Source organism: Acartia tonsa, chromosome 7 (assembly GCF_053477335.1).
Source record: "Acartia tonsa isolate MP-2025a chromosome 7, ASM5347733v1, whole genome shotgun sequence".
In the NCBI taxonomy this organism is placed as follows: Eukaryota; Metazoa; Arthropoda; class Copepoda; order Calanoida; family Acartiidae; genus Acartia; species Acartia tonsa.
Window position 1 is genome coordinate 3,446,572 of NC_137266.1, and position 17,525 is coordinate 3,464,096.

A 17,525-nucleotide genomic window follows, 5' to 3' on the forward strand; every position below is an offset into this window, starting at 1 on the left:
CTGAATAATCAGAATATAAATGAATATTAGTCAAAGCAAAGTTGTGAGTAAATTTGTTGAAAAACTTCTTGATACAGGATAATGTTTATGGACATACTTACATTTTTAGGACTTGATTATATAGTTGCTTTGCTTATAATATTGTACTTTGTTGTCCCATGAATCAGTATACTAAAAATCAGAACATTCTGATAATTAGATCACATAAAAAATGTTTGTTAAAAAAGTAAAAAATCAACATGTTTAAAATGGATTTACGGACATTCTGGTAATGATTATAGAGTTGCTACGCTTTCTAAATCACCAAACAAAGTTTGAAATCGATAGAACAATTCTAACATGCCTAAATTAACAAAAAAAAGCTGTCTGTCTCAGACGGACGGACGTACGGACGTACGGACCGACCCTAATTATAGAAAAGCTTCGTTTTTAATAAGTTTAAAAGATAAAATACAAATTTTTTTTTACATTTATTAAAATGAATAATATATTGAATATAACAACAAATAATTAACAATTAAACTAAGAAGCAACAAATTCAGCACCTCCATTTTCAGACATCTTACAAAGAATCCAAGCTCTGATAAAACAAATTAAAACTAAATAAATTTTTGAAAATGATTGTTCCTTTTTTTCTTGAAAAAGGCTAAAGCAAATTTTAAAAAAAATTAATATTCAAAATTCAAATGCTCCAAATCTACTTTTGATAACTTTTTGGATTGATAAATCATGGAATAGAATATTTTTTTGATTTTTATTAGTTTTTTTCCTGTAGTTTGCAACATCAGCATATACTCCTGGATAGCGTGCCTATATTAAACAAAATAATTATGGTTGTAAAATTTTAGAAGGTTACAGAATTTCTAAGAGTTTGTTTCCAGCTTATCTAATGGTAGACTTTTATATCCCTACATATTATGTAAATAAATAAAGCTCCAATTAAATGTTTTCCAGAAGTTCAGACTTTGAGATGTATGTTGAATGTTGCAAAACTTTTTTCTCTATGATTTATATTAATTAAAAATGTCTTACATCTGCACAGCCAATGCCAAAACTGGTGATTCCAACTTGAAAATATTGATTATTTGTTGGAACAGTCAGTGGGCCTCCACTATCTCCTTGGCAACTGTCTTTTCCTGTGTTAGCTGCACAAATATGACCAGTCACTATATCCTTGATAAATGAACAAAGATTAGATGATTTTACTTAAGTTTTCTTTTATTTATTATCCTATTATATAAAGTGCTAAGCATTTTTGTTAGTAGCAAAGGATCTTGCTAACCACTGAATTGATATGGTTCTCATATAGAAAGAAGCTTTAAATAGACCATGAGATGGTTTAAGATTATTTTTTTTTATTTTTATAACTTTGTATGGTTTTAAGCTATTTTTCTGCCCTTCCATACTTCTTCGAATTTAGAGCCCTTAGATGCTAGGGGCGCAGCCACTAGTATATATAATAATATATATATAATGTTAAAACCAATTAGGATGAGTTTTAAGCTAAATAGTTAAGGCTCTAGTTTACAAATAGGTTTTGTTTGTATTTTTAATTAGTAAATGTTATACTAAGCTTTAATTCTTTTTAACATTAATATGCTTTGATAGTGTCTTTTATTGTTGTAAAGATTTTATTAAATGGGTAGATAACTTACATTGCCAGTTCCAGCATAGCTAGTTTTACAAGTAGCAAGTGTAGTTACTTTTACTTCAACCTCTTGTAGAACAGGTGGCTGTACACCTCCTGCTGTCAACGTTCCCCAACCTGTTACATTTATTATTCGTTTATTGATAAATTATGAATTAGCTTAATGTTTTATTAGGGTTAGACCTTTCGGTACTAAATTAGATGAAATTTCTTTTAACTGAGGAAAGCTGAATCTTAACATTCAAATTTTTTTAGGCACTTTTCTCTCACTTTACTTAAAGTCTTTAGAAAACTTTGGTGTGTAGAAATCAAGAAAACATTTGAAATCAAACTCCTGTACTTTCATAGAAAAATACAGAATAATTTTATGAAAAATTTATCATTTTTCTAATTTGAATGTTTATTTACCAACAGCTGTTGCAGTCATTCCATCATACATTGAAGCAGCTGCAGTTTCTGAGGGTAGACAAATTGGTGTATAAGTTGCTAAGTCAACCTGAAATTGACATCAGAAGCATATAAATATTCCTTTCCTTTAATTATTTTCAAAAATTGAGTTGGACAAAAGTTATATCTTAAGTAAAATTAAAGAAAATACTTCAATGTCTCAAAAATGATATAAATTTTGAAATCAGATAATAGAGATTCAATCTTTAGTTATAATATAACTTGGATAGTATTATCAGCATGTCTTTTTTCTTAACTAAGATATCCCATATGATAATATCACTGAACTTACCTTAGTTGCAAGTTTGAGAAGGGCAACATCAGCTAATAAGCCTCTAGAAGTTTCATAATTTGGATGAAGGAAATACTGCTCTACATCAAGTATCATTCTAAAAATTATCAAATTCTTAAAAATTTTTAAACCTTTTTTATAGATGATTTAATACTAATTTTTTACTTACACATTGCCATCAGTATCATCTGAAAGATCATGTTCACCAAAAAGAACTGAAATTTCTGAGGCAGGTGTGTCTCCAGTATCCTAAAAAGAAATCAATACCAACAGTTATTGATACATATTTACTCATCTAAAAGAAAAACAGATTTATTTATATTTATCTCATAACCAGTAAATTTACTTAGAACACTGCAAAAATGGAATCAAATTATCTTTTATTTTTACTGTATAATTGTTTAATGTTTTAATAGTCTTGTATATTGATTGGGAACTTATTCTTTTACTGTAATAATATTTTATAATAATCTTACCAATCTAATACAATGAACTGCAGTAAGAACCCATTGGGAAGCAATCAAACTACCACCACAGAAGGGAAAAGGTCCTTGAAATAGGAAATACAAAAATTAGAAACTAAAGATTGATGGGAGGACCTTTTACAGTTAGGGAGTTGAATCCATTTTTATAGAAGCAGAAATATAATCTATGATTATGGTTTTGACCTTCTAAAAACGTAATCTACCCTTCCACTTTCCCCTCTCTTGGTGATGATATTATCAACGCCGATATGATTTTTGTAATCTACTATTCCAATTTGGCCTCTCTTGGTGATGATATCATCAATGCCAATACAATATTTGAAATGTAAGATTCCACTTTCAATAGAGGTGAACCTAGAATGATAGTTTACATTTTTAACCCTTTACAGTCGGGTCCCTTGCCGCACCTAAATCGGTCAGGGGAAGGGGGGGCCCTCAACGCCCCCCCCCCCTATTATCTCAATTCCCATTAGAGCTAGAGGGCTAAATTTTATTGTTCAAGTCCCCTGTTTGATAATGAATTTCCGACCTTTTATAAGTCTAAGTCAATTTTCGCTTTCTTCACCCTTATATTTAACAACTTTTGTTTTTAGGTCTTTTTTTACTTAAAAATTGCAAGCGGCTGTAATTTTCTTACTTCTGAAGCTAGAAGAACAATTTTTTTCCAGAAAATGTTTATCTTTATGTAAATTTTACATTAGAAATATCAAATTATAAATGGCAGCTGCTATCCGCCGCAGTCGGCGGTTAGCAGCAAAACGACGGTGGATCTTTATGAAATTGTAATATGTTATGTAGACATGTAAGAAAAGCTTAAGTTTAAAATTTGAAGTCTCTAAGTTGCGGCCACAGAAGCCTTTTAAAGATTTCTGAAGAACTGGAGGATCAGGACCTGCAGGATCATACCTGGAACCTGAAAGTGACTTGAACACCTGTATTTCATGTAAGGATGTACTATTAGAGGATATTTTAGTATTTGGTATGATAAAATGCTTTGTTTTAGTCAAAAAAAAATTTTTGCTCTTTACCTGGAAAACCCTGCCAGGTTTGCTGGCATCCTGTGCCCGCCAGAATGGAGATATTCAAAAAATTCCAACTCTCAGTTATGTGTCATACCCATACTTAAAAAGTCACGCTGTTTGGGCTATTTATTTTTTACACACAGAAAATATATGCTGTTAATTTTTAATGTAAGAAGTTAATTTATAATTAGTATATAAAACTCTAGTATAAACTGTGCTTATCATTAAAATGAATATTCAAATATCATGTTTATATGTAAGTTTTATATAAGCAAAGTTTATTCAAATTAACATTCATTTTAAACTAAAATACAAAATTCATCATTGCTGGATTGAATTTGTGTAAATTGAAGGTATTTTTAGTAGTGTAGCTACTCTATAATTTGAAATTTCCGTCTGTCTGGTAAAAAGATTTTTAATTGCTTTTAAATCCTAAAACATACTTTACCACTAAATGGAGTAGTTGTAGTTGTTGTGGTGGTTGTTGTAGTAGTAGTAGTGGTAGTAGTAGTTGTTGTTGTAGTAGTAGTGGTTGTGGTGGTGGTTGTGGTAGTTGTAGATGGCTCTTGGGTTGTTGTGTGATATCCTAGATGCACTAACAACATTAAACCAGATATTTCTTTAACAAAATATATTTAAAATAACCACTCCAATACATGTAACAAATCAATGATGATGTTCATGGATCTAAAATTATGACAATTAGAATATTTAAAAGATAACAAGATCAAAATGAAATAAACCAAATTAAATAAAGAAAATTCTCACTTTTTGGTGGGCTTCTAGTAAACTAACATATCACAAAGATATCACAAAATATATGTAGTTATGCACATTCAATTTGAAAAAATGTGTAACCTATATTTAAAATACCCTTTCCCTGTCTCATTCTTGGTTGATATATTAATATAAAAATAGACTGGATGAATGGCTATTCAGGTGGAGAATCCCTGAATATAAAAGCCCTAAACTATAATTAAAATATCAGACGAAATTCTTATAAAAGTAAATTGAGTGTGCATTCTACTCACTGGTACTAAAGAGTTAGCAACACTGATTTAAAGGTGTGTATGATAGTACTTTATATAGCCAGCCAATGTTTTGATTATAACTGGTTTTGAATAACTTAAATAAATAAAATATTTAAATTATGAAATATACATAATATGATACACTGCAAATTACTTACAGGTAAAATTACGTTAAATTTAGCTTTTAAATATAAAAATAATATGTACAATTTCATAGACTAAAATCACAGACAATGTATATATTGTAACATAGCTCAGAAATTGTACAACAAGGGTTGTTATCTTTGTGGGTGTGTCTAGTTAATGAAAATACTATTATTACACAGCCTAGTTCAAGATGTAATGTTGGAATTTAAAATTTTCTTAAAGGTAAGAACTTTTTAGCCGGCTCCCTTCCAATGGATTTATCTATGCCTTTTTGAGTTGACTAGTCAAGATGGTACACCGACAAAGGTCCTACTGCGACAAACGTTCTAATGTGACAAACCTCCAAAACAACAACCTCCTAAATGACAAACATCCTAATGCGACATCTCTTAAGTAAAACCTCCTAAATTTTTTTAGACATTGAACACACCCGAAGGCGTGTTAGGTTAGAAAAAACTCCCTGCAGAAACAGTTTACACAGGATGTACTGGGACATTATGGTGAGTTCAGAACATGCTTTCCTTAAATTGAGTTAGTACCTTCCCATAGTAGAAAATTTTAAAATTACTTTTAGAGATCAAATTTTAATTTTATTTTTAGACTATCTTCACCTAACCTGCTTTATTGTCTTATTTTGTCTTTCATGTTTATCATGAAAATTCACTCACATTACAGTTGAAATAAGAGCTATTGGAGCTTTCTAAAAAGGTGTCTAACATTTTTCTAGCTCTCATACTTTTTGAGATATCTTATTTCAAAGTATTGCTGTATAATCATCTTTTACACAACAAAAAGTTGAAATATGAAATTAGTTATTTTAGAGAAAATTACATGTATCTTCATATAAATCTCTCTAATTTTGCTCCAAATTGACCAAATTGGACAGTTAAGGTGCTTAATCCAAATCCACACTTTTTGAGACTTTATAAGTCAACAGGAGAAGCCTAAATTGTAATATCAAAGAAACTAATGCAATTTAATTTTAATTATAAATCACTTTTAAGGCATTTTTGATAATGTAAAAGGTGTTTTATGGTACAAGAAACTCAATATTAATTATGATTTATTATTTTTAAAAATCTCAGAACTAGTTTAGTGTACCAAATAGTGTATATTAACAAAAGAAATGTGGCCTAAGAATAGTTTTCTTTTATTATATGTGACATCATCCATGAAAGTCTTTTAATTACTTTGTTTTTTTAGTTAAGGTGGCAAAAACTACTTTTGTTTCATAAGGTTATAAAAAATATAAAAGGCCAATCAATTATTCTTAGAAAAAATTACTAGAATTAGTAGATTATATTTGTAAACTGCTTGGAAATGCTTAAAATTCTAACCAATTTTTAATTTTTTTTAATGATTACATCTATTTTTCTTAAGATATGTTTCTATTGGTTCAAATATCGGATGATTGTGTTTTATTGGCTTTCTAACTACAAAGTGTTAACTTTATACACCATAACTTACCTTAACATCCTTGCTAAAGTCGAATAAATTTCAATTTATTTAAAAATCAGGAATTTTTTTTTCCTATAGCAATTTTAAAAATCAATTCAGCATGCTACTTTTGGCTTATATAGTCTCAAAAAGTGTGTATTTGGATTGTCCATTGAATGTAGATAGTTTTAGGCACCTTAACTGTCCAATTTGGTCAATTTGGAGCAATATTATAGAGATTTATATGAAGATACATGTAATTTTCTGTAAAATAACTAACTTTATATTTCAACTTTTTGCTGTGTAAAAGAGGATTTTACAGCAATACTTTGCATGAAATAAGATATCTCAAAAAGTATGAGAGCTAGAAAAATGTTCGAGACCTTTTTAGAAAGCTCCAATATCTGTCATTTCAACTAACTTAATTTGCCTTCGGGTGGGTTGTGTGAAACTTCCAAATTTGATTTTAAAATGTTCTAAAATAGGTGGAAAAAATTTTTAATTAAAAATAATAAAGGTCGATTTTTGTAATAATGCAAGGATGTATCAGGTTTGAAACCATACCGTTTGATAGCTAACACAGACTTTAGAAAAACTTTCAGAGATATTTGTAAAATTTAGCCTATGGTTAAAGTTATTCAAGAAATGAATTTCAATTCAAAAATATTTCCTTCTTTTTTATCGCCATTTTGAATTTTATATTGTTAGATATTTTTACTGTTAGCAGATTTTGTCCTTAAATTTGGAAGATTTTTTTTATTTTATAAGTTTTGAAAATTTGCATTAGGATGTTTGTCGTGGTAGGAGGTTTGTCAGTGTACCGTCAAGATAATGTTTATCTTTATTGTGCCAGTTATTTATTTGATTACATAAGCTGTAACTAATATAACTAATAAAATTAGTCATTTGGCTGCTAGTACAGTTAGGGAGTTGAATCCATTTTTATAGAAGCAGAAATATAATCTATTATTACAGTTTTGACCCACTAAAACATGTAATTTACCATTCCACTTTCCCCTCTCTTGGTGATGATATCATCAATGCCGATGATTTCTGTAATCTACCATTCCAATTTTGCCTCTCTGGGTGATGATACCATCAATGCCGATATGATTTTTGAAATGTACCATTCCACTTTTAAGAGAGGCAAAACTGGAATGGTGGTTTACACTTTTAACATCGACATAATTTTAAAATCACACATACTATTTTTAGATTATGTTAATTGTAGGAATGTATAAAATACTTTTTATAATTAAAAATTTTTAATGTAAAATAAAAATAATAACTAGAATATACCATTACTATATGTTGATTTAAATAAGGAAATCAATGTTTATGAATACACTGATATGTAAACATAAATGTAACATTACAGTTTTGCCTCTATTGAAAGTGGAATGGTAGATTACATTTTTAGAGGGTCAAAACCATAATCATAGATTATATTTCTGCTTCTATAATAATGGATTCAACTCCCTAACTGTTTTACTAGAAATCTTTGTTGTGGTCATTTTAATCAATAAATTGACATTCTTTTTAAGATTACATACAATTCCACCTATATGTTTGCCTATTGTAGGATGGTTTTGGCATTTCTTAAAATTTAAATTCTGACATATATTGCATTATTTTCTAACCAACTAGTGGCTTCACCCCTAGCCCTTAGGGGCTTTTTTCTCAAAGTTTCAGAGAGAATTTTAAAAAAAATTAAAATATTTTTGTTATTAAACTTTTTTTAACTCTTTATAACTTTTAAAAACTCTTTATAACTTTTTATATTGATTTATATTTTTTAAAAACTTAATTTTTTTATCTTTTTTAATGTTTATAAAAATTTCTTTGCCATCAGACTTTTTTGAGCTTCGTCCTTCCAGGAGAAGTAAGGTATCACAATCTTTTTGAATTTGATAAAACAAAGTTTAAAAGAAATATATAATATAAAATATATAAAATCAAAAAAACATTAAAATAAAAAAGAATAAGATAATTTTGTGTTTACTGAGATTTTAAGCTTCAGACTGACAGACAGACATCATTCTACTTTGCATTATAGATATGTAAAACTTTTATATCTTACTAAGTTGTTCTTTTGTAAAGAGTCCTACTATCCATGGATATTCATTTTCCTAGAGTACATTATTTGTAATTAGTTTTAGTATAATCAAATAAACAAATTTGGTTATTAACAATACATGTTTTCTTCTTATTTTACAATTTAGCAGAAGTCTAAATTATTACCATTGCTTCATTACCACCCACAATTTTTTCATCCTCATCTTCTTTAGTATAATTATCATCATTCTTTTCATTTATTTCATCTTGTTCATCATCCATTTTTTCAACTAAAAGTAATAATGGATTCTTCCAAATAGGAAATAAAAGAAAATTTAACACAGAGGCTTGACTAGACCTAAGCAACAACACTTTTTAAAGAAACTAACCTATTTAGGGTTGTAATTGATGCACAAAATTAACTCATACTTGGTAATAACCTAATCTAAGAATTAAGATTTTAGAAAAAAAATTAAGGAAGTGTATTTAAACTCTTAAAGGAAGCCTGCAAGAAATACCACGCTTTAACTGCTGAAAGACTGCCACAAGTAGACCAAATACCCCAAATTTGAAGCCTTCAGCTTCTATAACAAAAAAGTTCTAGGCATTTTAAAATGACATTTTATGTACAATGGAAATTTTGAAAGAATTGCAATGCTCATGTTGAAAACTTTAAAATTAAACTACGTGGCCTAGAAACAAAATTATAAGCTTATTTTTGTCATAAATTTAGGTTTCCAGTAACTAATTATATTTTTACAATAAAAATACCCATTTTTATAGTCAAAATCATTAAAAAAAATTAAGTTTTACTTGCGTTGTACCTAATGTACTGTAGCCAATCAGAAGGCTGAATCAGCTTAACAACCAATCACAGCTAAGCTTGTATTAGTTTACCCCTTTGTTTCCGCTATGATTTTTGTTTAAAAATGCCATTTAAATCGAATTTTTTTCATAGATTTTGACTATGAAATGTGGTGTTTTTATTGTAAAAATGTAATCAGTTACAGGCAATCTAAGTTTCTGACAAAGATAAGGTTATAATTTTATGTCTAGGCAACGTAATTTAATATTGTTTTTTCTTTTATGAGCATTGGAAATCTTTCAAAAATTCCATTGTACATAAAATGCTATTTTGAAATGCCTAGAACTTTTTTGTTATTGAAGCTGAAGGCTTATAATTTGGGGTATTGGGTCTTCTTGTGGCAGTCTTTTAGCAGTTAAAGCGGGTTATTTCTTGCAGGCGTCCTTTAAAGACTTACCTTTATCATTTTCATTATTGTTATCCATTGAAGTATTTGTGTCATCTATTAATTCCATGTTTGAAATTTCTAGTGAAAACAAACACAATTTTTAGTTTTAAAAAAACCATTAAACTTTCATCAAGCTTTTCTTGACAACTAAGTAGTAATTAGATATAAATTTACCTGATGTTTGGGGAAGGTCCTCAATCTGAAAAAAATATATGTGCAGGAAAGGAAAGAAATGTTCTATGAAAATGACATTTATGCAAGAGATAAATATTAAATCTATTTGAAGATTTAAAATAAAATAAAAAAAATATTCTGTCAAAAGAAGAAAAAACGCATAAATTCCTATAAGTAGTTTGTTTGGACAAATACTTTGTTCATACCTCACTCACTTCAAGTTCTTTTCCTTGTCTATTGTTTTTTTCCTAAAATATTCAGCATTAAACTGTTTTTAACCTATTTTTAAAACGTATATAAAAAATATACTATGACACCAGTAAAATCAGACTGCAGAGCCTAAATTTGAATTAAGTCCCCAATAAACTTTTTTTGAGGGATTTAAATATTAATTTTTACTGTTGCCGTAGTCATTTTGACCAAAGCAAAAGGTCTTTTTTTTATTTGGGTAAAATTCGTAGCTTTTAGAGTGTTTTGCTTCATAAATATTGTATTCTGGTATAGAGTAAAATTAGGCCTTATGATTTTACTAAAAAAATTCACTAAAAAGTTAAATCTTTACAATATACCAATGAACTAACATTAACATGTTTGTGTTCGTTCACCTATTTAAACACATAAAAATTGGCTGTAAAGGGTTAAATTTGTTGCAACATGACAAGATGTCAACAAATGTTTATGCAATACAACAAAATTATTTTTGACACATATACAAATATGATATAAAATAAGATTATTCAAACTTATTTTTTTAAAATATTTTTAATTATGTATCTTTTACGTGTATAGTTTTCATTCTTTTCATTTTAATTAAATAAAAATTATTTAACTACATTGTAAATAAGTCACTTTGTGAAAACACTCTTTCGAAAATTATAAAAAATTGAAATGAAACAAGAAATCTTATTGGTTTAACTTTAGCAAATGTGTTTTATTGTATTATGTTAAATTTTTTACTGAAATTGATTGTTTTAGAAAAAAAATTATTTCCATCGAACAGAGTAGAGTTTTTTTATTATTGTATTGATATAAACTGAATCATATAAAATTGTTCTGTAAGAAACAATTTAATCCCAAACTAAAAGTTGCTTTTGCTTCCGTCAAAATAATCACAGCAACATATAAAATTAATTTTTAAATCCCCCCAAAAAAGTTTATTGGGGACTTTCAAATTTGGGCTCTGCAGTCTGTTTCTACTTGTGTCATAGTATATTTTTGATATATGATTAAAAAATAGGTTAAAAACAGTTTAAGTTAAATAGCATTGATCTATTGATGCAAGACAATGATTTTTAGGTGAATTAGGGTATATGTGCTATATGCACCAACAAATAATAGGTAGAGGCATTTCCTTTGCAAAACCCACTAAATACCCACAAAGACCCACTAAAATATTCTTTGAATTGTTTCTTGCAATAGTGAAAAGTTCTCAAATTTAACAAATCTGGTGAATTTGACTTATTCTAAACCTAAATGTTTTTACCCTCCTTGAGTCCTACACTACTACAGGACAATTATAAAAGATTTTAGCGTCTTTTTTTCTCTCACATTATCTAATTTTAAATTACCCCCTTCAACCCCATTAAAACTGGACATCCTTGATTCAAGGTGCATTACCCCTGGACTTTACTGAAATTTATACAAGGTCACTATTGACCAACAACATAACTAATTCAAAATAAGATTTTTTAAGGTACTCATCATAGTAAAGCCAATTTTTTTTTATCTGCCCAACCCCCCCCCCCCTCCCTCAAAATATTAATTTAGATTTATTTCTATTTTGCTTGTTGGTTATACCTTCCTACTGCTTATTATTAATTCTTTGCTCATTTTTAAGCAGGTAAAAAGGTACACCAACAAACGTCCTAATACGACAAACGTCCTAATGCGACAAACCTCCTAAACAACAAACCTCCTAAACAACAAACATCCTAAACAACAAACGTCCCAATTTTCTAAAATTTAAGGAAATAGATATATATTTTTTTTTAGTTTAGAAAATTAAAGGTTTATTTTTGTGATGCACAGTTGTATTGGGTTCGAAACCATTCTGTTTGTGATAGCCAACACAGACTTTGGGAAAACTGTCAGACAGATTTGTAAAATTTAGCCTATGGTTAAAGTTATTTGATTTAAAAAATATTTTTTCCTGTGTTTTATTGCCATTTTGAATTTGATATTGTTAAATATTTTTATAATTAGAGGATTTTGTCCTTAAATTTGGAAGATTTTTTTTATTTCATAATTTTTGAAAATTTTTAGGACATTTTACTAAAGAGATGTTGCATTAGGACATTTGTCCCTTTAGGAGGTTTGTTGTTTAGGAGGTTTGTCATTTGGAAATTGTCGCATTAGGAGGTTTGTCGTGGTAGGACGTTTGTTGGTGTACTGGTAAAAATACTATTATTGGTTCCCAAACTAAAATTTACCTTTAATTCACCGCGATGTGTTTTATTCTTATTTTTCTTATTCTTATTCTTGTTTTTATTCTTCTTCTTATTTCCACCATGTTTGTGTTTTCTTGTCCCTGCTTTCTTAATTCCACATTTGTCATTTACTGCCATTAAAACATCCCCAGTTCCATAAACATCCATAAAAAAAACGAAGATAAAAAATTGCATGAAATTGAAGTAAGTTATAGAACAGTTGTGCCCTAATTATTTCAATGAAAAGAAAGAGAGAAAATATCCAAGAACTTAGAGTTAAATTTTGAAAACCTTCAGGGTTTTGAATTTTAAAGCATAACTTAACAGCGGATGGACAAAAAACTCTTAGACTAGATTCACAAATTTCTTAGGAATCTTCACTAAAAATTTCAGTTTTCTATATTCAATATCAACTGAGAAACTCATATTTCCATCATACTGTTTTGGACTGACTAACAAACAGACATACAAAGTGAATTATAGAGTAATGCATTTCTTCTATATAAAAGCTAATGGTTGTTTGCATTTTTACCTGGGCATGCTGGGCAGCAGGAGAATAACAAATTTATTGTCCTAGAATAGAAATATAAGTGTTAAGATCAAAATTTGGAGTATTTAGATCAAAAAATAATTTTTTGTGCCATAAAATATTAACCCATTAGTGACGAACTGGCTTTTAACACCCGGTTCCAGAAAATGCCGAAATAAACGGTTCTCAGTTTTAGGATTGCATCATTCTCAGTATGAATCCCCACTTTACTACCCTGGTTTTCATTTCCCCCTGGAGCAGGCAGTTTTGCTTACTTCCGTTTGCCGGTATAGCTCAACAAAGTTTGAAAACCAAGAAAAACGAGGTGATTTTAAAATACCCCTCCTAACTTTTTTGTTTATGAAGTAAAGTTAGTGATTTTTTTCGTGAAATTTAAAGTTTATTGGCAACTACATTCATTTGTGAATTCGTTTTATTCAAATTATAATTTTTTTATGATTTTTTTATCGTTTTTTTACGTTCTATATAGCTCCGGCTCGGCGCGAGTAAAGATACCCGCTAGTTTTATTGCCCTGCTTGGCGCGAGTAAAGATACCCGTCCACATATAATATCAAAATTTGAAAAATTTTTGGAACCGGGCTTTTTTAACTGAAAAGGGTGGCAACTATAGCCAAAACACTAAATGTGATATAAATCGTTTTGTATCTTACTTGTAGCTCTATCAATTACATGAGGTTATGTAGTTTTCAATTACGGATTGTATGGTAGTATTAGCTACTCTACAACTCACTTTGGACGTTCAAAAATTACATTTTTAATTTTTTGGGCCAAATAACCGGGTATTTAGGACAAAACAGGGCTTGAATGCCGGGGGAAAGCACCAAAAAACGCCAAAAGCCTATGCCGAACAGTTTCTTTACTCGCACCGAACCGGGTTTTATTGCAACTTTCCTGTGCACGCCACTAGAGCAAAACAAAAAAATTGGAATTCCATTTTTACCATAACAAAGCTTCCCTGAAATTTTCAGCTCGATCGGTCCATAAATGTGGCGCTCGGCACTAATGGGTTAAGCACTTCTTTTTAGTACTTGATACATTTATTGTTTATAAAAGAAGTTTCCAAGTTTATGTCATTTGAAGTTGTAACGGAGACAGTTATTGATTAAGACAGTTTTTTCTTTTTTACCATATACGTTTCAAATTTGTAAGTTTTAGAAGAATTTGTGATTTTTTCATCTTTAACTTTTATTATTGAACTAACAATGTCAATTCTTACCTACTCTCCTCTGTTAAATCAATTTCAGTAAAACCCTGAAATATAATTAACAAAACAGAAGTTATTATGAGCATATATTCTTTCTACTCCATTACTAGGGTATAGGTACAAAGACTTTAATTTAAAAGGTTTGCTTATTTAAAAAGTTTTATATATAATTCATCTAAGCTATATTAGTAAACTTTTATCCTATTATATAAAGTAGTGAGCATTTTTTGTCTGTCCCGAAGGATCTCGCTAACCGCTGAACTGATATTAGTCTCCTTGACAGTGAAGCTTCTTATAGGGCCTGGGAAGGTTTTAAACTATTTTTGGGGAGAGTATCTTCACCCCCCCCCCCACAAAAAAAAATATTATTTACTCTTTTGAAACTCAATTTCAAAATAGGCTGAGGTTGACTTTTCCCCCTCCTACCTTAAGTGCCCCTAGATGCTTCTAGGGGCGTAGCCGCTAGTATATATAAAATGAATTAATATATATATTTGAAATCTTACCCTTGCAGTTGGGTTGCAGTTACGGCACTAGATTAAAATGGATCATTTAATTTTATTTGTAAAAAAATATCTTTTAATTATCCATAGATTAAACGAAAATAAATGCAAGATTCTCAGTTCCACATATAAATCTATTATATAAAGCAGTAAAGTTGGTTTGTCAGAAGCTAATGATTCTACAGAGATGATTTAGGGAAGCTTTACATATGGTCCAAGGGTGTTTTTAGACTTTTGATTAAGCTTTTGAATGGTTTTAGGCTATTTTATGTTTCTTCTTTACCCTTTAAACACAGAGCCACCTAGATGCTAGGAACTCTACTGCTGGTAAATACCTCATGTAATCAGCTTTATAGAACACATAGGATATAAATATAAATGTAAGATAAATAATTCATTCCTGGCAAGAGTCAGCATAGTTTATATACAAACAAACCAGAACACAGAGCACCAACAGAGGTCCCTAAAAATCATATAAAACAAGTAAAAAAAGGAACTTTGAATTAACTTTTAATGTTTTTATCTTATTTTGACAGTTTGACGACAATATAACCACCTCTACATGGCTGCTGTAAAAGTTATGTTTAGCTTTTATATACAATCTAATCTCAAAGAGTTGAATATTTTTGTTCTTTTTTTGTATGTTGTTTTTTGGATTTAGTAAGCGCAGAAAATGCATTAAAAAGATAAACAAACCTGTGCTCGCATTTTACACAAAAAATTCTGAAAAAATATAGCTTTTAAAAAATCAAAAATAGATGATAAACTAGTTTGAAATCAAGATTAAATAAAAGTGCCCAGAGTTTATAAAACTTAAGTACCAGTGAAATTTTCAGTCCATTGTTCACTCCCCTCCCGTATTTTCTACCATCCTTATAATGCGTGTGTGTTTGTACCGAAGGATCTAGCTAACCGCTGAACTGGTCAGGTTCTCCTTAACAGATTATTTTCTCATAGGTCCTGAGAAGGTTTTTAATTATTTTGGGGAAGGGTACCACCACCCTCCCAAGAGAAATCATAAAAAAATCGTATAGAGAAACATAGATATGTATCATATTATTTAAAAAAAGCTAAAACATTTAAAGTGTCACTAGAGGCTTCTAGGGGGCGTGTCCCATAGTAAGAAATAAAATAATATAAACTTACTAGTAAGGTTTATAGGTTCATAGGTCCTAAGAAAGTTTATAACTATTTTGGGGGAGGGTACCACCACCCTCCCAAGAGAAATCACAAAAAAATCGTATAGAGAAACATAGATATGTATCATATTATTTTTAAAAAACTAAAACATATAAAGTGTCACTAGAGGCTTCTAGGGGGCGTGTCCCCTAGTAAGAAATAAAATAATATAAACTCACTAGTAAGGTTTTTAACTTGTTTAACTGTTAGTTACAACTGAAACTTTTAGAAAGTATCCATAATTTACATGACCCTGATTTTCTAAAATGCCCATAAAACCCTTCCAAAAATTGCCCAAAATCCTCACTCTTTTTATTTTTTTAACCGCAAGGCTTTTCTACAATTAAGGTAAGTCTGTGCGTCAATAACTATTTACAGCGTTTTCCCTCAATTCAAATTAATTTTAAACTTCAAAGGTTGATTACTGATACTGATGGTATAATAAAGTTCATAATAATAATGTTTTTTTTAGACTTTTTGACATAAATTTGTTATGATGTAGTAGTCCGATTGCTATGTTTTCAAAATTTTAGATTGTTTTAGTTTTTAAAGAGTTTTAAAAAGTTTGGTAGGGGGGGGGGGGGGTGGGTAGTCGACCCCACTATTTTAATTTTGGTTTTTAAAAAAAATGGGGGGGGGGGGGTAATTTCATTTTTGGGGGGGTTAGGGGTGTCCCACCTCTCAAGAAAATAGTTATAACCTTCCCGGGAACTATGAGAAGCTACCCTGTAAATGAGAACCCGATCTGTTCAGCGGTTAGCGAAATCCTTTGCTACAAACAAACAGACATCGTTCTACTTTGTATTATAGTCTAGCTGCTTCACCCCTAGCCTCTAGGGGTTTTGCCCCAAGAGATTTGATCAACCTAATTTTTCGTATTTTAGATTTAAAAGAAAAATTAAAGAATTTTTTTTATTTTAGGGGGTGGATTTTTTTTCGGTGGGGGGGAATTTTTATTTTTTGGGGGGTTAGAGGTGTCCCACCCTCATGAAAATGGTTACAAACCTTCCCAGGACCTATAAGAAGCTACCCTGTAAAGGAGAATCCGATCGGTTCAGCGGTTAGCGAGATCCTTTGGTACAGACAGAAAAAAAGTTTACTACTTTATATAATAGGATAAAGACATTTGAATATATGCAATGAAACTCAATTAGTAATTAGATAATTAATAGGCGATATTATTAAGTAAAAGAATTAAAATACATATTAATGTTTAAAAAAAAATATATATACATTAAATTGTACAAATTCTTGAATAATATTTGTTTTCATCATTAAAAAGTTTAATAATATAAGCAATGTTTATTGTGTCCTGTTTATATGATTTTATGGATGTTGTCATCCTTGTTTTTTATTGAAAGCGAAGCGGGCCCTCTAAAACGGCGTAACATTTCTACATCTCTATGCCACCCTTTTTTGGGGGAAGGAAACCTAAATGTCAGTTAAAAAATATTAAATGTCGGAATAAAACACATTTGGTTTAATTTAAATTCTATTTTTTTTATAAAATGGATGGATAAAATAAAATCATTGATTACATAATAGTTGAAAAGAAACAGTGGGTCATAAATAAGTGTTAAACATTTCTCGGACCTTAAGGGATAAGTTATTGGAGAATGCATTGAAAAACAACATTCTCAATAATGATAAATTAATTTACCCCATCTCTAC

The 17,525-nt window shown here is 29.6% G+C and overlaps 1 protein-coding gene across 1 annotated transcript; it reads right to left on the reverse strand.

Moving 5' to 3' along the window:
- Positions 1 to 465: 465 nt before the first annotated feature.
- Positions 466 to 12,584, reverse strand: LOC145324667 (tryptase beta-2-like). The gene is made up of 15 exons (XM_080167257.1): positions 12,421 to 12,584; positions 10,198 to 10,239; positions 9,992 to 10,016; positions 9,827 to 9,895; positions 8,751 to 8,854; positions 8,590 to 8,638; positions 4,343 to 4,480; positions 2,864 to 2,937; positions 2,557 to 2,636; positions 2,388 to 2,484; positions 2,057 to 2,144; positions 1,656 to 1,765; positions 1,033 to 1,173; positions 770 to 810; positions 466 to 580 (listed from the first exon to the last, which is right to left on the reverse strand). Exons 1-15 carry the CDS (start codon positions 12,553 to 12,555, stop codon positions 523 to 525), a joined length of 1,251 nt encoding a protein of 416 aa, XP_080023383.1. The 5' UTR covers positions 12,556 to 12,584; the 3' UTR covers positions 466 to 522.
- Between the last annotated feature and the right edge of the window lie 4,941 nt (positions 12,585 to 17,525).